At 62.0% G+C, this 24,503-nt stretch overlaps 3 protein-coding genes across 4 annotated transcripts; all 3 read left to right on the forward strand.

Moving 5' to 3' along the window:
• Positions 1-3,399: 3,399 nt before the first annotated feature.
• On the forward strand, positions 3,400-6,914 carry LOC115935871 (proline-rich protein 31). Its single transcript, XM_031014916.3, has 5 exons — positions 3,400-3,505; positions 3,918-4,091; positions 4,996-5,075; positions 5,532-5,610; positions 6,707-6,914. Exons 1-5 carry the CDS (start codon positions 3,400-3,402, stop codon positions 6,733-6,735), a joined length of 468 nt encoding a protein of 155 aa, XP_030870776.3. The 3' UTR covers positions 6,736-6,914.
• A 4,887-nt stretch (positions 6,915-11,801) lies between these two features.
• On the forward strand, positions 11,802-16,145 carry PTGDS (prostaglandin D2 synthase). 2 transcript variants are annotated; one of them, XM_019032976.3, is made up of 7 exons: positions 11,802-12,116; positions 13,385-13,524; positions 13,615-13,691; positions 14,337-14,453; positions 14,573-14,674; positions 15,223-15,245; positions 15,985-16,145. In XM_019032976.3, exons 1-6 carry the CDS (start codon positions 12,003-12,005, stop codon positions 15,243-15,245), a joined length of 573 nt encoding a protein of 190 aa, XP_018888521.1. In that variant the 5' UTR covers positions 11,802-12,002; the 3' UTR covers positions 15,985-16,145.
• Positions 16,146-16,301: 156 nt separating this feature from the next.
• LCNL1 (lipocalin like 1) lies at positions 16,302-20,261 on the forward strand. Its single transcript, XM_031014465.3, is given in 5 exon segments — positions 16,302-18,118; positions 18,997-19,045; positions 19,048-19,075; positions 19,225-19,469; positions 19,471-20,261. Coding segments are annotated over 5 exon segments (516 nt in total). The 5' UTR covers positions 16,302-17,996; the 3' UTR covers positions 19,543-20,261.
• Positions 20,262-24,503: the final 4,242 nt, after the last annotated feature.

Here is a 24,503-nt window from a genome sequence, read left to right on the forward strand (position 1 = left end):
AAAGTTGCAAATGTGTGTGGATTCCCCTTCTGGGGGAGGTGAGGGCCACACACAGGGACTTCATCCAGAGAGGACAGTTCAAAGAGAAAAAGACGGAGAGGCGCAGGGTTAGGGTGGAGGAACCTCAGCCAGGTGACCAAGGTCAACATGGGCAGTGAAGGTCGCGCTGATGGTGTCCCCTGTGTGATGTGGTGGGAGGAAGCCCCGCCCCCATTCTCTTCCTCACGACCATCACCGGATTCAGCGTGAGAAACTCAGCAGACGGAGCCCAACCGAGGGACGCCCCACAAACACCTGAGCAGCGCCCCTCAAGGCTGCTGAGGTCATCAAGGACCGGGAAAAGCTGAGAAACGTCACTCAGGAGGAGCCCGTGGAAGAGAGACAGAATGTCACATGGTGGCCTGGAGCGAAAGGGACTTTCAGTAACTAAGGGAATCTGGAGAAAGCCTGGATGTCAGCTGACTCGACATCCCAACACTGGCTCACTGATTGTGACAAAGGGACCATGAGAATTAGGACGCCAGCGAGAGGGAAACTGGGGGAGGGGCACGCAGGAACTCCCTGATCTGTCTTCACATTTTTTTTTCTGTAAATATAAAACATTCTACACTGGGTGCAGTGGCTCACGCCTGTAATCCCAGCACTTTGGGAGGCTGAGGCAGGCAGATCACCTGAGGTCAGGAGTTTGAGACCATCCTGGCCAACATAGAGAAACCACGTCTCTACTAAAAATACAAAAATTAGCCAGGCATGGTGGCAGGTGCCTGTAATCCCAGCTACTCAAGAGGCTGAGGCAGGAGAATCACTTGAACCCAGGAGGGGAGGTTGCAGTGAGCTGAGATTGCACCACTGCGCTCCAGCCTGGGCAATACAGCAAGACTCTGTCTCAAAATATATATATATATATATATATATATATATATATATAAAATTCTAAAGTAACTGTTTTTTTTAAATTTTTATTTATTTATTTATTTTTGAGACAGAGTTTTGCTCTTATTGCCCAGGCTGGAGTGCAATGGTGCAATCTCGGCTCACTGCAACCTCTGCCTCCTGGGTTCAAGCGATTCTCCTGCCTCAGCCTCCTGAGTAGCTGGGATTACAGGCACCCGCCATCTATGTCCGGCTAATTTGTGTATTTTAGTAGAGACGGGGTTTCACCATGTTGGCCAGGCTGGTCTTGAACTCCTGACCTCATGTGATCCACCTGCCTTGGCTTCCCAAAGTGCTGGGATTACAGGCGTGAACCACTGCACCTGGCCCTGTGTTAGTTTTTATAGTTTTAAACTATATTAGTTTTTTCCAAGAGTCAGCTTTTGACTTGGATCTTCCTATTACATCTTTGTTTCTATTTGTTTTTGTTTGTTTGTTTGTTTGTTTGTTTTTTGAGGCAGAGTCTCGCTCTGTCGCCCAAGCTGGAGTGCAGTGGCTCGATCTCGGCTCACTGCAAGCTCCACCTCCCGGGTTCACGCCATTCTCCTGCCTCAGCCTCCCGAGTAGCTGGGACTACAGGCGTCTACCACCCCTGAACCCGGAAGTTGCAGTGAGCCAAGATCATGCCACTGCACTCCAGCCTGGGCGACAGAGGAAGATACTATATCCAAAAAATAATAATAATAATAAAAGTTTACATTCAATAAATAAAATTTTTAAAAGGATATTTACATCAGTGTAGTATGTGAAGCAAACAAGAAAAAGATAAAACTCACTTTTTAAGTAAAAACAATGAGTCATGTTCTTGAAGTATGTTGTAATCTTTAAATATCAGAAAAGTAAGGGAAGTTAATTTTTATTATTACTATTATATTTTTTTGAGACAGTCTTGCTGTCGCCTAGGCTGGAGTGCAGTGGTACGTTCTCCGCTCACTGCAAGCTCCGCCTCCCAGGTTCACGTCATTCTCCTGCCTCAGCCTCCCGAGTAGCTGGGACTACAGGTGCCCGCCACCACGCCCGGCTAATTTTTTGTATTTTTAGTAGAGACGGGGTTTCACCATGTTAGCCAGGATGGTCTCAATCTCCTGATCTTGTGATCCGCCCACCTCGGCCTCCCAAAGTGCTGGGATTACAGGCGTGAGCCACCGTGCCCGGCCCCTATTACATCTTTGTTTCTATTTAATTCTCGGTCTGGTGAGGGTCAGTCCCCACCAAGGGTTGTGGCAGGTTCCCTTCTAGGCTCGCCCCTCCCCTGCCCACGCCCCGGCAGCCCTCACCCCAGCGTGGCTGGGAGGGTGGGGGAGGGGCTTCTTCCTGGGAGGGAGGGGCCCCTGAGCCCCCTGCACACCAGCCGGGCCCCATCTGTGACCTCTTTGCCACGCCTCTAATACCGCTCGCTTGCTCAGAGGGCACATGGCGGGGGGGGGGTCCTTGGGAGTTTGTGCAAAGCCTTAGTCACACGGAGGGACCTGAGGGAGGCTGGATGTGGAGGAGACAGTGAGAGAAGGTGAGGTCCCCGTGTCATGTCACCCATCACCTGCCGGCCACCAGGTTCCTGCCTGGGACAGAGCTGAGCCCTGACAGCCCTCGGCGAGGAGGCCCGGGCTCTCTAGCAACCTGGCTGCAGCTCGTGACACAGGCTGGGCTGCCCTTGGCCCAGGGCCCTCCAGAGATAACCCAAGTGCCCTGTGAGCAGGCCTGAGGGAGGGTGGGTAGCCCAGGACAGGGCACCTGGGGGTGAGGCAGAGACCAAAGACCCACAAGATGCTCCCCAATGCACGCTGAGCTCCAGGGAGCTGCTGGGATCCTGGAAGAGGACAGAGGCCCCCCAAGGCCTTAGAGGAACCCAGAGACTGCTGGGCCCAGTGGGAGGTGTCTGGACCCTCCAGCCTGCGCCCACATCCTCTGGCCCACCTGCCCATCACGCCTCTGCCAGCGGGCCCAGAGTTGACGCACCCTCACAGCCCAGCGCCTGGGTCACCAAGCCCTGAACTCAGAAATGCACATATTCCCTGGGACCCCTGAGAATTGGGCTGTGGCCAGGCAAAGGCCAAGGCCAAGGTCCTCTGGGGAAGCCCCAGCCAAGGTCAGCAGCGGCCTCCCAGGGTCAGCCATCCCCAGGGGCCTCATTACAGGACCAGGGTGGTAAGAAGTCCGCAGCTGCCCCGCACAGCAGCTGTCGAGGGGAGGCAGGTGGGCTGAGGGCCCTGGGGGAGTGGGGCCAAGACCTGCTGCACCCAGGAGAGAGGAGGCTTGGAGGACGGGGGTGGGGCTGCATCTGGGAGGTCCTGGCCCAGACTGGACCCGTGGGCAGAGCAGGGTGGGTGCCAGCAGCCTCAGCACAGACACACTCCGTCCCACCCACCACCAGCGCTCTGCAGCCTGCCCCGGGCCAGGGAACAGCTTGGCCTGATCCTGCTGACGCCTCAGGGCAGGACAGGGCAGGGAGGCTCCAGGCGGCCACCCATGCTGGGCACACAGTGGACTCTCGCACGGTGTCTTCTGCCATCACACCCTGACCCAGGGCTGGCCGGGAGCCTTCGGGGCGACAGCTCTGAGGATGGACGTAGGGGTACGAGGGCAGGGACCCGGGCTTTGGGAATCAGAGCTGAGGCCTGGGGCCTCCCTGGGAGCTGGTGGTCTCTGCGGGTGCCCACCCTCGGCCCACATTTCCACCCCGGTTCCCCTCCCAAGGTTGAGACCAGGGAATGGTGGGCACCAGTGGAAGGCACGCTCCTCAATCTTTGCTGGGCCGAGTCCAAGGAGGGCCCCCTGCCTCCCCAGCCCAGCCTCCCTCTGCCCTGCCTCGCGCCTTAGCCCCGCTGCTGAGGACGGAGAGGGGCAAAATCTCACCCTTCCTGCACTTGGAGAAAAAGAGGTTGCTTGTCCTGGGGTGGGGGCCAGCAGGGGACCTCGTTACTAGGGGGTCCCAGCCCAGACCCTCACCCACCCCCTTCCCCACCCCCATCCTCACCCCCTGCCAGGCCGGCTGCTGCCCCAGAGTCCTGCCCCCTGCAGCCCTGTGTGGAGCCCTGGGACTCCTGTGGGTGGGCCTCACCCTGCTGGGGACGGTCCAGCCACAGCGCCAGGGCCCCCAGAGGGGCCTGAACTTGCCTTTCCACAAGATCTGTCTCCAGCCTGGCCTCAGAAAGGAGCGGGTGAGTGGCCTCCAGGATGGGGAAGGAGGAAGGAGGGTGCAGCTGGGCCGATGGGCCTGACTGCCACAGTGAGCATGGCCCCCATTGCACTGGAGAACCCTGCCAGGTGGGAAGAGCTCACACCCTCTGTGCAAGTGGAGAAAGTGAGGCTCAGGAAGGCTGCCCACCCACTGGCCAGGGTCACCCATCCCTGTCAGATCCAGACTCCTGCCAGAGTCACGGGTGCCAGCCCAGCCTGGGAACCCTGCCTGGGGAGGGGGTCCTGGCCCTGCCCACTGCCAGCCCCTGCAGTTCTGGGGGAGTGGTGTGTCCTGGGGCTGGCGGTCAACACTTTCAGGCCAGAGCGCAGGTCCCAATTCAGGATGTTGGTGGCAGCTGTGGTCACGTCCAGCCTGCTCAGCTGAAGCTGGGTGCCCAAAGCCCCTGCCAGGTGATGGGACTGCCTGGGGAGGGGAGACGGAGGGCTGTGGGGTGGAGACCCTTCATACAGACAGGCAGGTGGGCGGACCCCGTGGGTGGAAGGAGGCAGCGCCTGCCTTGAGGGAGCTCACCCACACCCTCAGCACAGCTGTGGGGCCCCTGCTCCTCTCCCGGGGCCTGCAGTTTGGAGGAGGAGCCTGTCCTGAGACCCAGGGGCAGGGGAAGATCAGGGCAGGGTGCAGGGCCCAGGGACATGGTGGCTGTGGCTGGGACATCCCAATTCCATGCATCCAGTGAGAACTTCCACGGGGAGGGGACGTGGTCAGAGGCGGGGACAGGCGGGCTGCCAGGAAGAGCAGCCTCAGGAAGAGTGGGTAACAGGACCCTCCGGGAGGCCAGGAAGCCTCCCCTCCCCAGCTCACCCGACCTGCCCCTCCCCAAAGCCTTCACCCCAGCCTCTCCCCACCACAACCTCCTCCCACAGGGACCCACCCTGCAAACGCTGGGCCAGGACCCCTGTCCCAGAGAAGCAGCCAGCTCAGAACCCCCTTGGAGGCCGGGAGGGTGAGTCTTCCCTGCTTGACACCCCAAGAAAAGCCCAGAACTGCCCCAGGTTAAGGACACTCCACATCTGTAATCCCAGCACTTAGGGAGGCCGAGGCAGGAGGATCAACTGGGGCCAAGAGTTTGGGACCAGTCTGGGCAACATGGGGAGAGCCCATCTCTACAAAAATAAAATTGAAAAATTAGCTGGGTGTGGTGGTGCATGCCTGTAGTCCCAGCTACTTGGGAGGCTAAGGAGGGAGGATTGCTTGGGCCCAGGAGGCTGCATTGAGCTGTGACCGTGCCATTGCACTCCAGCCTGGGCAACAAAGCAAGACCCTGACTCGAAAAACATAAATAAATTAAAATGGACACTCCAGGGAAGGTCTTGGTGTGGCCCCAGACGGGGCATGATCAGCAGCCTGTCCCCAGCAGTAGGGTCCTGAGCCCTGCCTGACCCCTGCCTGCTCCGTGCAGAAGTGGGGTTGGAAAATGACGAGATGGACGCTATGCCGAGACCAAGCACCAGGAGAAGGGACCCAGGCCAAGCTGCTCAGTGAGGCCCTGAGCACGGCGGGAAGGGGCCACGCAGGACCCCCTGAGGGCTGGGCTGGGGAGGGAGGGGTCTCACCAGGGCTCACCCCCCTTCTTGGCACAGGGCAGGGGAAGGAGCTGGGTTTAGACCTGAGGGAGAAATTTATCAGATTTGACCAGATCCTGGGCATCAGCCTTGACCACATTCCCTTCCTGCCCCAGACTGGCCCCGGCAGGCCTGCGGGGTGTGGGATAGGCAGCAGAGACCACACTGATGCGGGGAGGTTGGCCCAGAGCCCTGCAGGCCAAAGCTTGGGGCCGGGCAGCAGTGTCCGCCGAGGAGAGGGTGTCTGGTGCCCGAATGACACAACCTGAGAGGCACCAGCCCCAACCCTGTCCGTGCAGCCCAGCAGGGAGAACTGCCCAGGAGACCATCGGGGTCCGGAGGTCAAGGCCAGGTGCCAGAGGGTCCTGGCAGGACCCGGGGTCACTGGAGGCACCCCATGTACACGGCAGGCGGAGGGGACGGCAGTGCCAGAGGAGGGGCTGCAGGGAAGCCCTTGTCAGCCCCCATTTCTGACCCAAGGAGCCATGGCCGGGAAGGCCAAGCTTGAGGCAAGAGGGTTCTGAGCTGGAAGAGGCCAGGCCCCCCAGACGCAGGGGCCCCGTGGGAAGAGGGAGGCCATGAGCTGAGGCCACAGCAGCTGAGGCTCTGAGAGCTGAGAGTGAGCTGGGGCCCTGCCGGAGCCTCGCTACCAACTGCTCCAGGTGTGGGGGACACTGCGGGGCCCAGACCTGGACACACCTGTGGCCTGGAGTGTCCCCCCCCAACCCAGGGCCTCTGAGGGTCTCTGCCCAAGCTCCTGGGTCCCCTGTACTGGGCCACCTGCAGCTCCCAAGGCAGCCCTGGGGGCAGGCAGGAGCCCCCGGGTCAGAGGTCGTGCGGCCCTGGCCTTGGACCCTTGGGCCTCTGACCAGCACTCCTGGCTCACAGAAGAGCCCGTGGTGAGCCGCGAGTGTGACTGCCGGGGTCCTGGGGGTCCCGGGCCATGCTGGGATCCACAAGGCCCTCCTTCCTCCTGGCCCTGGCACCCCCTCCACCCCTCTCTCTCCTGCAGATCTCTGCTTCTCCCTCCTCTCACTCTAGCCCCTCTGTGATTCTCTGCCTGGGCCGGCCACCCTCTGTCCTGAGGACACTGGAGCCTGGCCCGGCCCTTGGCGGCCCCACCCTCACCGCCCATCCCAGCCTCACTGGTGCCCCCTCCCCGTGGGAGGCTCAATCACACCTGCCCCCACGACCCCATCAGAAATAAACAGTCTGTGCCAGGAGGAGCCGGACCCGACTGTCCTTGAGCACAGGGTGATGGGTGGGCAGGGCCTCGGGGAGCAGCCCAGGTTCCAGGCCCAGGAGGAGCTGAGCTCGGACATTTGTCCTCATCTAACCCCCAGTGGCTGCCTCCCTCCCAGCTGGGTGCTCTCCTGGCCCGTCCCACGCTCTCTGGTGAACTGAGCCAGATTCATCCTCAAACATAGGCCACCCTCCATGGCGCCCAGCAGAAACTGCCCTAGGCTGGAGGGCTGGGACCATGGGGTGACCAGAGGCTGCGGAGGCCTGTGACCAAGGGTCCCTGCCCAGCTCCACAGCACCTGGCAGCCCTTGCCCCTGCTAGGAGCGCCCTTCCCTCACCGCTGGCTCTTCTCAGATCTGTGGCCCCATCCCCCTGGGTTGCCTCAAAGGAACCCCAGAGTGAGAGGCAGGAGCCCCCATCTCAGAGGCGTGGGCCCAGGCTCCCTGTGTGCCACCCCACGTTCCCCCGATGGGAGGCAGGAGTCCCTGAAGATCCAGGCCCAGCCCTGACCGGGGGTGGGCACAGAGGTGGGGAGCAGCCTCTGGGATCGGGTCTCCACCTGTGCCCTGCAGGAGCCAGCCCCTTGCGCTGAATGGTCCTTCCGGCTTCTGGTCTCTGTGGGGAGCGGTGCCCAGCCTGGTGCTACAGTGACCCAGGGGTCCTTAGGCGAGGCCCTCCCAGGCTTGGCCCCTGCCCAGACCCTGCCGTCCTGGGGAGCTCCCGCCCAGCCCCTAAATGGGCGAGGTGGGGACACTTTAGCCCTGACCTTCCATGGCCGAGCTGGGCGCTTCCTGAAGCCAGACTGGGCCTCAGAGGTCCACTGCACCGGGATCCTGGAGCTGAGCTTCTCGAGGCCGGGGGTGTGGGTGTGGGTGTGGGTGTGAGTGTGGGTGTGGTGTCGGGTGGGGGTGGGGGTGTGGGTGGGGGTGTGGGTGTGGGTGTGGTGGGGGTGGGGGGTGTGGTGTCGGGTGTGGGTGTGGTGTCGGGTGGGGGTGGGGGTGTGGGTGGGGGTGTGGGTGTGGGTGTGGTGTCGGGTGGGGGGGGTGTGGTGTCGGGTGTGGGTGTGGTGTGGGTGTGGGTGTGGGTGTGGGTGTGGTGTCGGGTGTGGGTGGGGGTGGGGGTGTGGGTGGGGGTGTGGGTGTGGGTGTGGTGGGGGTGGGGGGGTGTGGTGTCGGGTGTGGGTGTGGTGTGGGTGTGGGTGTGGCGTGGGTGTGGGTGTCGGGTGTGGGTGTGGGTGTGGTGTCGGGTGGGGGTGTGGTGTCGGGTGTCGGGTGTGGGTGTGGGTGTGGTGTTGGGGGTTGGGCCGCCCCCTCCTCCCGGCCCTGCTACCTTTGGGATGCGGCAGCCTCTGACCAGCCTGCTGGACCCCACGTTGGACAGATCGTTCAGCACCCGCAAATTGCCCTTTGTCCCCCACAGCCAGCCAGCCTAGCCCTGGCTCCAAAGCTGCAGAATTGGCTGCAGCTTGGCCATAACCGTCTTTGGACCTCATGGCCAGCAATGCACATATGAGCCTCAAGTCCCAGGGACATATCTGCTCCCCTGTCCTCTGGCTTGTCCCGGGCTCCCCTGTCCTCTGCCCCGTCCCCGGCTGCTGGGCGGGCCTGACCTCCAGGGTGGTGCTGGGAGAGGTGGCCAGAGGCAGCCAGAAAGGGTGAGCAGAGAGGTGGCCGTCCCCCATGTCAGTGAACACCCAAACAGACAGGCACAGAGAGGAGGGCTGGGTGAAGAGTGGGTCCCATGTGCTTTGAGCAGCTCAGAGATGCCCTGAGGAGGGGCTGTCCCACGTGGCCCGTCCGCTCAGGCCTCCTTCAATCACAGAGCAGCTCCCTTGACGCAGGGAGGCCTCGGGGAGAATTTCTTGCCCCAGAGGAGCCCTGAGATGCCCCCACCGCACCCGGCCCTTGTCTCCCTGGCTACAATCTCAGGGGTGCTCCCGCTCTGCCCCTGAATTGTCCAGAACACTCCACAGCGTCTCAGTGATCCCGGGCACTGCCCTCCCCTATGGAAGATCCTCAGCTGGGCAGCTCTGGCAGGAGTGAGCCTCTGGGGCCGTGAGGCTTGGGTACCTCTGAAAGGTGGGGTGTAGAGGCTGCCCCTCCCCAGTCCCAGGCTGGGGGAGTTGATCCCAGGCTGCAGGTGGGTGGGGCTCACGAGGTCCCCATGAGTTTATTTGAGGCTGGTGGACACTCAGTCGAGCTCAGCTCCCACCAGTCACTGGGACAGCCTCGGCCCTCAAGGGCAAACCATTGGTGGGGACGCTGGACAGGGGCACCACTGCCCCCGGAGGATGCTGGCCGGGGCCCCAGGGTGGAGACAGCTTCCCTCCAGGAAAAGGTTGGGGTCAGTTCTGGGAGCTCAGGCCCAGGCCACCAGGCTTGTCTCTGACCTGCCTGGGCCGCAGGCAGGGGGATGGCCTTGGTGACCTCTTAGGGTGGAGGCCAAGTCCTTGCATTTTGTGACTCAAAGCGACTGGTTCCCAGAGCAGCGGGGTGGGGCGGCCAGCCTCCTTCCTGCCCAGCCCTCCGCCAGGCTCCACTAAGGTACTGCCTGGAAGCCAAGCTCAGAGCAAAGGGAAGGGCACAGAGAGTGTGCAGGGTGGTCCTTGTCCCTGCCCAAGCTGCAAGAGGCTCTGCGAAGGCCCCTCCTGCCCCTGTCCACCTTGCACAGTCCTAGCGGGGGGAGGAGGGGAGAAATCTGGCATGCCAGGAGCTGGCAACTGCCCAGCCCTTCCTGGATGTGGTGAGAGATGAATCTCCAGCCCTGGGGTGGGCCCAGGTGCACCCATGAATCAGGGCTCGTGGGCAGCTCCCACTCGCTGGTCCTCACTCAACCGTGTCTGGGGAGTGTCTCTGACCACCCGCTGGCCATCTTGACCACAGGGACTGAGGAGTCCGTCCTGAACCGAAGCATCATCTTGTTGGCTCTTCCAGCTCTCCAGGCGCCAGTGACCATATGGTCTCGGTAACGACTGGTCAGGGAGGAGAAGGGACGTGGGGCCTGCTGGGCTTTCTGCTGCCCACTAGAAAACAGGGAAGAGGAGGGGCTTGGTCCCTGTTCCAGGCACTGGGTTTGACGGCTGGACACCCGAGATCCCTGGGAACCCCTCTGGCTATGGGAGGACCTGGCCCCGTCAGACTTCAGAGTCCCTCCCTGGCAGGTGACCCAGGCCTGCCCAGACGGAAGCCATTCAGACCCAGAGCCACGTGTCCTGGGTCTCCCTGCCCTGGGCCACCTGCCACCACGCCCCAGAGCTTGCTCACCACCGGGAGGCGCTCTTGTCCTGGACCAGCCTAGCCTGGGTTGGGACCTCCAGCCAGGCCAGTCAGCGGGCCACCAGCCCCACCAGAGTGGAATGACAGCCGGGACTCAGCTGGCAGCGGGCAGGAGGCCAGTCTTGTGGTGATATCCCAGCCACAACTCTCTTCCTGCCCCTCCCCTGTCCTGACGGCAGCCCCCAGCTCTGTAGCTGAGCCAGGCCTGGGGGCCACGCGGGGTCCCGGGTTTAGGCACCCCACCCCTATCTGTTCCAACAGACTCTCCCTCTCAGCCTAGGGCACAGATGGCATCTGAGCCAGCAGCACACCGCTGCTTCAGGCAGGGGTTGATGGGAGGTCCGGGTGGAGGAGTGGGTTCTCAGGACTGCCTTGGCCCCCCTGCACTGCTGCCCTCCTTCTCCCTGCCTCTCAGGTGCCTCCCGGCTCCCTGGGACTCACTCCCTCACCTTGGCCTCTGCCTGGGACGCTACCCGGCCACCCCCACCAGCCCTGACACCAGTGCTGCCCACTAGCCCCTGCTGCTACATAGGCATGCGCCTCCCCCAGTCTGGGCTCCTTGACCCCCGGGCACTGGGGAAGGGGAACAAGGAAGCAGTCCACGCCAGCCCACTCCCGGGCTCGTGTGCCCCCAGCAAGGGATGGGCCACAGAATCCAGGAAGAAGACGGGCTCCAGCCCCCAGTGGTCACCAGCAGCCCCGTAGAAGCTCACCACCCCACCCTATCCGACTCACTCCTGCTCTCATGTACATTTCCCAGCTCCCCACCCGGGCTCACCTTCAGACCAGCAGCAGCGCTCCCCCACCATGCCTGCCAGGGAAGCTCAGTTCCAACAGAATCCAGACAGGGCCCACCGCATGTGCCTGCCTGTGATGACCTGTGACAGGGCCCCAGCCAGGGCCAATGAGCTGGAGGGGCCCAAGGAGCTGGGTGCAGCGCTGGGGTAACAGGACAGCCCCACGGGGTGCTCCCGAGTCTGGACCAGACTCGGGGTGGGGAGGCCCAGACTCGGCAGGGGGCAGACTTGGGGTGGGGGGATTGCTGGGAGAAGTTGGGGCCTCTGGCAAGGGATAGGGCCCGTGCTCAAGCCCAAAGGTGCCCCAGGCTGAAATGGGCACCCAGGGGTCACTATCAGAGCCCCAACAGCTGGCCATGGGGGAAGCCATGCCCAGCACACCTGGCCCTCGGGACCCTGCGGGCCAGATCAAGTTTCTCTACCTTGGCCTGAGCTTCTCATCAACACTTCACTCGCTGGGCGTTTCAGGACCAAACTCTCAGGGTGGAAGTGGAGCTTGTGTCCCCTTCTGGAGTGGCAGGGCTCGGAAAGGGAATGATGGTAGGGGCTGTGAGATGTGGGTCCTGGCCTCCAGTGGGAAGTCACCAGAGGCCTCGGAGGCAGGCATGGCTGAGGAACACAGCCCCTGCCCTATCAGGGCCGCTGGGTTGGTAGGCCCTGCCAGCAGGAGGAGGGTGGGCAAGGTCCCTGCCAGCTCTGTCTCTGGGACCAGTGGGCAGGGGCCTCTGCCTCACCCCCACGCTGCCTCAGCTGGGGCAGCAGGCCCAGGCCTCTTGCATAAGCGCCCTGTGGGGGACGAGGCTGCAGCTGTGCCTGGCCACCCCATCCCCCAGCATCACGAGTGTTCAGTGGGCTGTCCCCGGGCCCCGGGTGGAGGCCAAGCCTGGCCCATAAATAGGGGTCTCCTCAGTGCCCTCCGCTCCTCCCGCACACCTCCCTCGCTCTCCCACACCACTGGCACCAGGCCCCGGACACCCGCTCTGCTGCAGGAGAATGGCTACTCATCACACGCTGTGGATGGGACTGGCCCTGCTGGGGGTGCTGGGCGACCTGCAGGCAGCACCCGAGGCCCAGGTCTCCGTGCAGCCCAACTTCCAGCAGGACAAGGTGAGGGGCTTTCCTGCGTCATCCCCAAGGGCTACAGGACCTTGTCAGGGGAAGGGCACTTTCTGGCTGGGTCTTCTCCCTGGGAGGAGGGAGCGAAGTCCCGCAGTGCCGGGTAGTGCCGGCCAGGGACTGAGCGGGCGCGCAGGAAGGAGGCTGGGTAGCTGCCCAAGGAGGCTGCCCGCGAGAAGCCCTCCCTGGGCATCGCGTCCCGTCTCCCCTGATGGGCCACGCAGACACCGGGCCACACACGCGCCCACGCCAGCCAAATACGTCCACCCCTGTGGGCACGCGACCCCCAGAGGACACACGAGCGCACGTTCCACACCTGGGTGCCAGGACACGGGCGGGTGGGGCACAGGGATGGCGACAAACACTCCGTGCGCGGTGGGGGTTGGGAGGGACGCGCACCGCACAGACAGCCGGCGACGCGCGCTCTCGCCCGGGAGCTGCTCGGGGAAGCGCCGGAGCGCGGGTCCCCGCGCCGCGCGCCCCTCCCTGGCGTCGAGGAGACCCCCAGCGGTCCGCAGAGCTGAGCCGAAGACCCGACCCGATCCCCGCCAGGAATACGACGTCCTCTGCCGCCCGCTGTATGGGCCAGGCGCTCAGCCAGGGCAAAGAATCGGGACCGGGGGCGGAGGGGCCGAAGCTGGCTGGTGGGCGGCGTGCGAGGGTGAGGGACTGTCCTCGGGAGGGGCGTGGCCAGACGCGGGTGCTGGGTGTCAGGGGCGTGGCCAGCTTCTGGGGCTGAGGCGTGAGGGGCGGGGCCATCTCCGGGGGAGGGGGAAATGGGGCTTGGTCATCTCCTGGGGCGGGGACGTGAGGGGCGGGGCCACCTCCTGGGGCGGGGCGGGGGCCTGATGGGCGTGGTCAGCTCCTGGGGCGGGGACGTGAGGGGCGGGGTCAGCTCCTAGGGGGGCATGGGGCGTGAGGGGCGTGGTCAGCTCCCGGGTTGTGGCCATGAAGGGCGGAGCCAGCTCCTGGGGCGGGGTCGTGAGGGGCGTGGTCAGCTCCTGGGGCGGGGATGTGAGGGGCGTGGTCAGCTCCTGGGGCGGGGTCGTGAGGGGCGTGGTCAGCTCCTGGGGCGGGGATGTGAGGGGCGGGGTCAGCTCCTGGGGCGGGGCGTGAGGGGCGTGGCTGCTCGGGGGATTGGGCGTGTGGGCGGGGCCGGGTTGGAGACCGGAGCAGTAGAGGGCAGAGGCGCCCCCGCAGGTAGGCGCAAGTGGGTCCGGAGGGTCCTGGCCGACGCGGGTGGGGGTCGCTCGCCGCAGTTCCTGGGGCGCTGGTTCAGCGCGGGCCTCGCCTCCAACTCGAGCTGGCTCCGGGAGAAGAAGGCAGCGTTGTCCATGTGCAAGTCGGTGGTGGCCCCTGCCGCTGATGGTGGCCTCAACCTGACCTCCACCTTCCTCAGGTGGGACAGCGGGCAGGTGGGCTTCTGGGACGGAGAGGTCCAGGAACACCCTCGGGCCTAACCCCTGACCCTGAGGTCACCCACCTACAGGAAAAACCAGTGTGAGACCCGAACCATGCTGCTGCAGACCGCGGGGTCCCTCGGCTCCTACAGCTACCGGAGTCCCCGTGAGTGGGGCCTCCACCGGCCCCCTGGGCCCAGCCTGGGGGCGACACTTGCCGGGACGACTCTGGGCCAGCCCCCTGCCGCGGAGATCCATGGGGTGGGGGGTGATGGCTGCCCCACCAGCGTCAGAGGCAAAGGCCAGGCCTGGGCGTGACTGCCCATGCACAAGTGTTAGGGACAGAGAGACCCTTCCTCCAGGGGGTTGGATCCTCTCTGGAGCCCACCATTGTCTTGTCAGGCCCCTTCCCTGCCCTCTGGAGTTTTCCCCACATAAGCAGCCCCCAAGGCCCCTCCATATGCCTCCTCCTAATTCTCCTCCCCAGGACCCAGGGGCTTCCTCACTCCCACCTGGGGAATGGCTCCCACGGGGAAACCTCTTCACTTCCGGTTCTGGCAGCGACTTCTGCGGCTGCACCAGGAATCCTGGTTTTCTGAGCCTGGCTCCCCCAGATTCTGGTTTGGGGAGAGGGTTCACAGGCTGTGCAGGCGAGAGCAGGGCACTGGCTGGAGAGCAGCCGGGTGGGGGAGCATCCCGGGCCAGCCGAGGGGCTGAGTGCCCCCAAAGCCCACAGGTGCACCCCTTCCCTGAAGCACAGGTGAGGTTTGGGGGGCTGAGTCCCCGACAGGGTTGTCTCTTGGGTTCCCAGACTGGGGCAGCACCTACTCCGTGTCAGTGGTGGAGACCGACTATGACCAGTACGCCCTGCTGTACAGCCAGGGCAGCAAGGGCCCTGGCGAGGACTTCCGCATGGCCACCCTGTACAGTACGTGCCCCGTGGACGCCGCCCACACACAGGCCTGACCCGAGGGGGCTCCCCAAGACCCAGGGCAGGGCACACACCATGCCCCCGCTGAGGCCGGCTCCGTCTCCACCCTGTCCCAGGCCGAACCCAGACCCCCAGGGCTGAGTTAAAGGAGAAATTCACCGCCTTCTGCAAGGCCCAGGGCTTCACAGAGGATACCATTGTCTTCCTGCCCCAAACCGGTGAGGGGTCCTAACCTGATGGGGAGAGGATCAAGGTCAGATTAGAGGCAGGCAGGCAGTCTCCTGACTGGGGGAGGCAGAGGGGAGGAGGTGGCCCCGCCCTGCTCGAGGCCTGGGCCAGGGACAGAGGGGGTGAGTGTTCAAGTCAGAACCTCCCTCCCGCAGCCCCTTCATGAGGAGCCCCCTCCATGGGGGACATGGAGACCAGGTGCTCACTCTGTGCCAGGCCCCAGCAGCTCCCAGGATGTGGGGCTTCAGCCTGGTGGGGGGCATAGGGTAGAGGATGCCCATGGGGGATACAGGGGAACCAACCATACTGGGCTCAGGCACAGCCTCCTAGGGGTGGACAGCCTGCTCTTGGCAGAGGTAGAGAAAGGCCCTCTCTTTGTTTCCAGGGGCCAGGGAGAGGTGGGAGGTGATGGGGGGGCTGTGCAGTTTGGGGACTCAGTCAAGACGAGTTCTGCGTTAGGGGAGGAACAGGAAGCCCAGTGGGAAAATTGGCCTAAGTCTGGGGTTCTGACGACAGCCCCCGGCTTCTTTCTTGGCAGATAAGTGCATGACGGAACAATAGGTGAGCCACTCCATTCATTCATTCATTCATTCATTCAACACACATCCACCCAACCCACTCTGCGATGGGATGGATCAGGGCCCCAGGACAGCCTGGTGCTGCAGACCCATCCTTCCCGATGGCTGCCGTCCAGGGCCGGGCGGGAGACACTGGGGCTGCCCACATTGATGGGTGCACAGGTGTGAGGCTTGGAAGGAAAACCTGTCCCAGTGGCTGGAACAGGGCTGACTCCTGAAGGCTCACGGTTGGGGGGTGCAGGTGCGAGGCCCCAGGCAGACAAGGCCAAGGGGCTATACCACAGGGACCACCTGGCAGCAAGGGCGTCTGGCTCCTGGGCTAGGAGGAAACCAGGGTGGGGGAGATAGGATGGGAGGGAACAGGGGATGGAAGGGGAGGGCCGAGGACGCTACATGGATGCCGTGGGACAGCTCGGAGAGCAGGCTCGGGGCGGATTCACCCACCACCCCCAGGAGGGAGGCCTAGGCTGGAGCTGGAGTCTGTGGACCCTGGGGCTGGGAAGGGTGGAGTCTGTGGACCCTGGGGCTGGGAAGGGTGGAGTCTGTAGACCCTGGGGCAGCGGGAATCCAAGCCCCAGGGATGGATCTTGCTCTCAGCGGGGCTCAGTGGGGCTGGGGGCAGAGAAAAGTCCCGGTAGCCCGCACCTGCTCCATGACTGGAGTGGAGGTGGGCTGGGGTAGACTGCAGTCCTCCATCCTAGCCTTTTGGTCACACCCCTCAGGACTCCCCAGGGCTGAAGCTGGGATCCCGGCCAGCCAGGTGACCCCCACGCTCTGGATATCTCTGCTCTGTTCCTTCCCCGAGTCCCTGCCCCGGCTCCCCGCCAAAGCACCCCTGCCCACTCGGGCTTCATCCTGCAAAATAAACTCCGGAAGCAAGTCAGTAGGGCTGGCTCCTGGCTGTCTGCGCTGTCATCACCCGTCCTGGGCCTGGCCCTGGCCACCTGGACCTCCCTCTCTAAAATCTCAGCCTGACGTCAACAAAGGAACAGGCCCTCTAGTGTTTGCTCCCATTGGGGTCTTGAGTCAGGACAGCTAGGAGGGGGTGTCCCTCACTGTCTCCCACCCACCCCACACAGTCGTGTGCCCCTGCCCCACAGCCCCACACGTCCAGCCATACCCCCTCAGCTGCCACTGCCACCAGGCCGGTGCTGAGCTGGGGGGTCAGTGACTCATCTAATCCCTTAGGCAGGTGCCCTGCACCCCCAACCCCAGCCTGTCACCCCCTCAGCAGGAGAGGCCTGAGGCTCGAGGCCCCAGAGGAGCTTTGGACCTGTTGGGTATCTTGAGGTGTGGGATTAACGCACTGAGATTGGGCAGAGATAAGGGTTTCAGGGGACAAAAAGAAACATTTGTTTGAAACATGCCAGAGTGTCTCCACCCCGCATCAGGACAGACTGACGGAGTGGGCTGGGGACAGGCTACCCCATATCCCTTCTGGCGCCCTGAGCGCCCCCTGCCCTCTGACCTGGGCCTCCAGATCACAGCCTTGTCCACTCACCAGAGCCCTGGCACCACGGCCACACCATGCCCGGCCAGTGCCCTGCCCAACCCTGCTCCCTTCCAGATTCCCACCCAGGCAGCCATTCTCAGGTACACAATGTGCAGGACTCACTGTGACCTGCCCACCAGGCCCCCCACGAGGCAGACCCTGCAGAGGCACCAAGCATTTTGAGGCTTGGAGGTGAGGGTGAGCTTCTGGGTGGCCTTCCCGGAGAAGGGGGCTTAGGGCTGTGCCTGAGCTCAAGGTAGGGGGGATTCCAACATCCCAGAGGGGCTGCAGAAGGCCGAAGAGGCAGGATGGGTGAGCAGCAGGCCCCCTAGCCCAGAGGCCCGTCAGAACTACCCTCAGCTGCCAGGCATCCGGCCCCACCCCGGAGGAAAGGCAACGGATGGCTGGGGTTGGGTGGAGGGAGCCAGGCCAGAGCGCTGCAGGGTGCAACTTGATCAGAAGCCTGTCACAGTGGGTGCAGTCCCAGGCCAGCCGCCCCAGGGCACCTCAGGGGCGTAAAGCCTACAGAGGAGCCACCTCAGCTCTGCCCTGCTCCCGTGTCCGGAGGAGACGCCATCTTGCTGCACGATGCTTCGGGCTCTGCTGATCAGTTCCCTCCTTGCCCTGCTCTGGGCGTCCCCAGGCCAGGCCCAGGTCCCCATCCAGGCCAACTTTGATGCCAGCCAGGTGTGCCCAGCCCTGTTTCCTCCTCATCTCCAATGAGTCCTCCCGGCTTTGGTGCTGCACCCCGGGTCCCTGTCCACACCCTCTTTGATCCAGGCTCAGCAGGGCTAGGGGCAGGGGAAACCCCCACCTCACCTGCTCCGTCTGACTGGAGTAGGGGTTGGCTGGGGAAGACTGCAGCCTCCATCCTACCTTTTCAGTTGCATCCCCCAACACTCCCCAGGGCCCAAAATTGGGGCAAGTTGCAGTTGCCTGTGCCTCACTGTCCCCCACCCACCCCACATAGACCTGTGACCTTGCCACAGCCCCACCCATCCAGCCGTACCCCCTGGGTGCCAGCTGCAGACAGGCCAGTGCTGGGCTGGTGAGGGCCAGTTGCTCATGTACTGAGGCCCCCCTCCCTCAGTTCTGCATCGGGGTCGAGATGTGTACAGCAGCCCCTGCCCTGGCCAGGAAGCAGCTGTGTCGGGGCAGAATGTGGTGGGCTCAGGCCCAGGGCACAGGGGCGGCCTCCCAGCCTTCCCTGCACTTGCCCTGCAGTTCCAGGGCACCTGGTACATGGTCGGGGTGGTGTCAGATGACCAGGACTTCCTGGACTCCAAGGACACCATGAAGATGGCTGTGGTCTTAGTGACCCCCTTGGGGAACGGTGACCTGGCCCTCAAGTTTGGATACCCCACGTAAGTGACCACACGAGCCCATCAGACTCAACCTCAGAGGAGGGCCAGCATGAGGCCAGATGAAGGTCCAGAGGGACCACGGTGTCCCCAGCACATCGAGGTCAGATCACGGGTCCTCAACGGCTCTGTGCTGCAGAGCCCCAGATGGCAGCCACACGGAGTCCAGAGGGACCCAGGCCCTGGAGGAAGCACTGCCTGAGGCCTGGTGTTGAGAAAAGTGTCTGCATGTCTGTGTCTGTGTGTGTATCACTGTATGTGGCTGTGTCTCTGTGTCTGTGTGTCTATCACTGTATGTGGCTGTGTCTCTGTGTATGTTTGTCTATTTCTGCATGTGTGTCTGTCTGTGTGTGTGTGTGTATGCATGTGTGTCTTCTGTGTAGATGTGTACCTCTGAGTATGTATGTGTGTATCACTGTATGCGTCTGTGTGTCTGTATCTGTGTATCTGTGTCTGTCTGTGTGTGTCTATCTCTGTGTGTGTCTTGTGTGCGTGTCTATGTGTGTGTCTGTCAGTGTATCTGTGTCTGTGTCTATCTCCGTGTGTGTGCATGTGTGTATGTGTGTGTCTGTCAGTGTATCTGTGTCTGTGTCTATCTCCGTGTGTGTGCATGTGTGTATGTGTGTGTCTTCTGTGTGTCTGTGTCTGGAAGGGGGACCTGGAGGCCCTGCATTCTAGGCTGTGTGCCTGTGAACAGGTACTTAATACCCACCCCACCCCCAGCAGGAGTGTCCCCACCTCTAAGGTCATCCTAAAGTCCCATGTCCTCTAAGGATTGTGAGGGTGAACAGGGGACCCTGGGCTCAGAGACAGCAAGGTAGGCTCTGGGCCTGGGCGCTGGGCAGGGGTGCACTCAGGGAACTGGGGCTCTTTCTCCCCAGGCCCGATGGCGGGTGCCAGAAAATGGACACGACCTTCACCAAGGGTGCTGTACTGTACAGGGGCAGTTCAGCAACCCAGGTGAGGTGGGGCAGCAGGCAGGGCTGTGGAGTGGGGGCCCTGGAGGCTGTGCGGACTGCTGGATTGACACCTGGGGCCGGGGCGTGAGGGGTCCCACGCTGGGGGGGGAGGTGCCCTGGGCCTGGGGTCAGCGGCTCTCGCTCCTCCAGCCATGGCCCTGACTGACATCCGAGTGGCCTTCTCCGACTACCAGCACTTTGCCTTGCTGTACTTGGAGACGCGGAAAGGGGGCCTGCGGAACCAGTGGCTGCAGCTCTACGGTGGGCGGGCTGCGGGGCGGAGACCCAGACACCCCCGCTTCGGGTTTGGGATGTCACCCCTGTGCCTGCACCAGCCCGTTCTGCACGCGGAAGGCGGAACCGCTGGCTCCTGGTGTCTGTGGCCGCGGGTCCCGGCCCCTCCCTGCCCCTCTGGCCCCTCCCTGCCCCTCTCTCCCTCTCTTCGCCCCTCCAGCCCCTTGCCTTTAGCTTACCCGCCCTCCCCACCTTCAGCTCGAGCGCCCGAGCTGTTTCCCGAAGGCGCCCAGAAGATGCAGCTACTGGCGCCCCAAGTGGGCCTGAGCCCCAGCCAGGGCGTCCTGCTGCCGAAGTCGGGTGAGCGGTGCCGGCAGCCCTGCTGGGAGGGCCAGGCCCCGGGTCACATCCCTGCTGGGAGGGCCAGGCCCTGGTCACTCCACTGATCTCAGATTCGGGACAGAAGTGCCCGGGGCACACCCAGCTTGTCTGGGTCGGGGGAGGGCGAGACGTTGCCCAGGCCAGTGTTCCCAGGAGGAGATCGCCTTGGGGCAGGTCGGGGGCCTCCGTCCCAGGGAAGGGGGCGCGGGGTGGCGCCTCAGGCCCGATCTCTCTGCAGACCAGTGTGCGGGCGCGCGGAGCCGCGGACCATGGGCCCTCCCAGCTCGGTGGGCTGCACCGCGGGGCCCTCTACCTTCGGGGCAGCTAGGGACGACAGCGGGGGTGATGGGGCCCCCCGGGCGGATCCGAGCCGCAGCAGCCTGGGGAACCGCGGGGCTGCGCGTCGGGACGAGGCGGAGGCAGGGGACGCCCCCCACCTGCTCCTTGTTTTGCAGTGAGGGGTCCAGCCCCTGAGTGCCCGCAGGGGTCAGCTGCTCCGTGCGCCCAGCCCTCCCCAAAGAGCCCCCTCCCTCCACACCCTGGCCCCAAGCGCAATAAACACCCTGAATGCCTGTGGCGCTGTGCGTTTCTTGGGGGCAGGGAGGGGTGGCGGGGGGCGGCCAGGTACATGGGCGCCCTGGGGGAGGGGCCGGGTCACCCCCTGTTGCCCCTCTGGGCAGGCGTTAGCCCAGGAGGGACCGAGCCTCGGCTCCGTGGCAGGGAGGTTCCTCAGCACGGGCCCCAGCCCCAGCTCTGGGACTTTTCTACCTCCGCACGGACCCAGACCCCCAGACTGGGGGTGCCGGGAGGGCGGGACACGGACACCACGCGGCGCGCGCCCCAGGCTTCAGCGGACACCGCCGCGGGACGTGGCCTTCCGGGTCCTCCCAAGCGGCTGCCCCAGTCAGTGTCGGCGGCTTCCATCCCCAGGCACCCCTCCGGGTCCCCCAGTTCCCCAGCCCCTTACTCCTGGCTCCAGGACCCGCCCCAGAGGCCTGGCTGTTCCGGAGACCAACGAAGCGCTCCAACCCTGACCCAGGGCCTGCCCACGGAGAGTGGAGGGCGAGGAGGACAGGAGGAGCCGCATAAAACTCTGCCCTGCCTGGAGTCTATGTAGGACAGTGTTGTCTTTTACAGACAAGTCTCGAAGAATTTGAAGGAAAATAGCCTACTAGCTGTAATGTACCTAGTTCAGCAAAATAATAATACAAATAATAATAATAGTGGTTGCAAATCTGTGAATATTTGGATAGTGTTTAATCTGGGTGATGGGTCTATGGGGCGCAGTATGCTCTGATTTCTCCTTCTCAGTCGGTCAGAGTTTTGTTTGTTTGTTTTTTTGAGATGGAGTCTCGCTCTGTCGCCCAAGCGGGAGTGCAGTGGTGCGATCTCGGCTCACTGCAAGCTCCACCTGCCAGGTTCAAGTGATTCTTCTGCCTCAGCCTCCCAAGTAGCTGGGATTATAGGTGATCGCCACCACGCCCGGCTAATTTTTGTATTTTTAGTAGAGACAGGTTTTGCCATGTTGGCCAGGCTGGTCTCAAACTCCTGACCTCAAGCGATCCACCCACCTTGGCCTCCCAAAGTGCTGGGATTACGGGCGTGAGCCACTGGGCCCAGCCCAGAAAATTTTTTATTAAAAAACACCTCTCGGGCCGGGCCCAGCAATTTGGGAAGCCGAGGCGGGCGGATCATGAGGTCAGGATATCGAGACCATCCTGGCTGACACGGTGAAACCCCGTCTCTACTAAAAATACAAAAAATTAGCCGGGTGTGGTGGCGGGCGCCTGTAGTCCCAGCTACTCGGGAGGCTGAGGCAGGAGAATGGTGTGAACCTGGGAGATGGAGCTTGCAGTGAGCCGAGATTGTGCCACTGCACTCCAGCCTGGGCCACAGAGCGAGACTCCGCCTCAGAAAAAAACAAAACAAAACAAAACAAAACAAAAAAACACCACTCGGCGGAGCACAGTGGCTCTGCATCCCTCCCTGCATTCCCAGGAGGATTCCGAGCCGGGAAATGCAGGTTGCCCTCCACAGCCTCAGGGATGCCCTTTCCTTCCTTCCAGGGTGGGGCAGCCTCTGGGGGTGGCTGTGGGTCCAGTTGTGGTCAGCCCCCAATCCCTTGCAGACGCATCGAGTCCCTCACCTCCCACGCTCAGCCCGTTCTCCACCTAGAAGCCCAGGGGATGGATTCACAAGATGTGTCCGATCAGGCCCCCCTGCTCAGCACCCCACAGTGGGTCCCACTGCACTGAGAGTAAAGGCCTAAGTCTTTTTTTTTTTTTTGGAACGAAGTTTCGCTCTTGTTGCCCAGGCTGGAGCGCAGTGGCGCGATCTTGGCTCTCTGCAACCTCTGCCTCCCGGGTTCAAGCGATTCTCCTGCCTCAGCCTCCTGAGTAGCTGGGATTATAGGTGCCCGCCACCACGCCCAGCTAATTTTTGTATATTTAGTAGAGACGGGGTTTCACCATGTTGACCAGGTTGGTCTTGAACTTCTGACCTCAGGTGATCCACCCACCTCGGCCTCCCAAAGTGCTGGGATTACAGCCGTGAGCCGCCACGCCCGGCCTCAGGCCTAAGTCTTGATGGTGGCCAACAAGGTCTTCTCTTTTAGGCTTTCCTTTGACCCACCACCCACTCCCCTCCCTCCGTCCTGCTGCCAGCCCCTCACGTGTCTCAGGGCCTTTGCCCAGGTCACCCCTGCCTGGACTGCCCTTCTCCCAGTGCCACTCAGCGCACTCACTCCCGTCTCTGAAGTCTTGCTCAAATACCTCCCTTGGTTGTTGACCTCTGCTACCCCGAAACTTGACTGGCCCCCACTCCCCTAGAGCTCGTTCTCCGGACCTTTTGCTCCTCTTTTCGGCCCAGCTTCCAGGTGCTCTGTGCCTTGGGAAAGGTCAGCCCTTTCCCTCCCCTGTTCTGCCTCCATCACCGACTTCAAGTGTGTGTGTGGGGACTTTGTAATCCCTCTCCTGCTTGCAAAGTTCCACTACCCTTATATCTCATACACTGTATTAATCTATCCTACATTAAAGAAAATTGCTCCCATGGCTGGGTGCAGTGGCTCATGCCTGTAATCCCAGAGCTTTGGGAGGCCGAGGTGGGCGGATCACCTGAGGTCGGAGGTCGGAGGTCGGGAGTTCGAGACCAGCCTGACCAACATGGAGAAACCCTGTCTCTACTGAAAAATACAAAAATTAGCCAGGTGTGGTGGTGGGCATCTGTAGTCCCAGCTACTCGGGAGGCTGAGGCAGGAAAATGGCTTGAACCTGGAAGGCAGAGGTTGTGGTGAGCCAAGATCGCACCACTGCACTCCAGCCTGGGCGACAGAGCGAAACTCCGTCTCAAAAAAAAAAAAAAGTATCTCAGAGAAGGACGTGGTGGAAGCCAATGGAAAAGCTGCCAGTAGATGAAGCTGGCCCGATGTGAGCCACGAAACAGAACATGACACTAGGATGTGAGCCAAAGTGTAAAATAAACACCTGAGGTCCACACAGACCCGGCCTGAGGCTAGTTAAATGAAGGTTTTGCAGCTTTCTCGTCATGTTTTGGAACTAATCTTTGTTTCTGGTCTTGTGTCAGTTCCTACAGCTGCCACAAATTATCACAGACTTTTAGCTTGAAGCCAGAGTTCAAAATCAGTTTAATAGGGTCGAGGTATCAGCCGGGCTGTGCTCCCTCCGAGGGCTCTAGGGGAGAAACCTTCCTTGCCTCTTCTAGCTTCTTTGTCTTTTTTTGTTGTTGTTGAGACAGAGTCTTGCTCTGATGTCCAGGCCAGAGTACTATGGCGCGATCAGATCACTGAAGCCTTGAACTTCTGGGCTCAAGCAGTCCTCCTGCCTCAGCCTCCTAAGTAGGTGGGACTACAGGCATGCATCGCTATGCCTGGCTAATGTTTTCTTTTGAGAGATGGGTCTTGCTGTCTTGCTCAGGCTGGCCTTGAACTCCTGGCCTCAAGCAATCCTCCCACTCTGACCTCCCAAAGCACTGGGATTACAGGCATGAGCCACTGGGCCTGGCCTCTTCTGGTGTGATACCCTACCTTGTTTCCACCTGAGTGACCCTCTCCTGGCAGAGAGAGAGCCGGACACACTCCATTTTAGTTTCTTCACTTGCGGCCCCCTTTCACCTTCCTCCCTGAAGGCATAGCTAGTGTAAACTGACTCAAAGCACGTCCAGGAATGCACCTACTGATAAGACATTGAGGCAAGCTGCACCAGCAGCTCCTGGGGACACGCGCGGTGGATGGCACCCAAAACCCCTGCATTTATCTCTTTGTGATAGTTTAAGCCCCTGCACCTGGAACTGTTTATTTTTTGTAACTGCATTTGTAACCAATTAATTTTTTTAACTTTTTGCCAGTTCTGCTTCCGTAAAAATTGCTTCAGCTAAAATCCCCCCTCCCCTATTTAGACCACGGTATAAAAACAAAACTAGCCCGTTCCTGGGGGCTGAGAGAATTTTGAGCGTTAGCTGCCTCTCAGTCGCGGCTAATAAAGGACTCTTTAATTTGTCTCAAAGTGTGGCGTTTCTGTATAACTCGCTTGGTCACAACACTGGCTTCTGATAGCAGCCTGTAATCCTTGGCTTGTGGGCTGCATCGTTCCAGTTCCTCCCTCCATGCCACGCTGCCTTCTTTTCTGTCTCAAAGCTTCCTCTGCCTCAATTTTAAAAGGCTCTTGAGATGGCACTGAGGGTCTCCCTGGGCAATCCAGGATAATCGCCCCGTCTCAAGGGCATATCTGCAAACACCCCTTTCTTTTCTTTCCTTTTTTTGGGGGGAAGGGGAGACAGGATCTCACTCTGTTGCCCAG

Source organism: Gorilla gorilla, chromosome 13 (assembly GCF_029281585.2).
Source record: "Gorilla gorilla gorilla isolate KB3781 chromosome 13, NHGRI_mGorGor1-v2.1_pri, whole genome shotgun sequence".
NCBI lineage: Eukaryota > Metazoa > Chordata > Mammalia > Primates > Hominidae > Gorilla > Gorilla gorilla.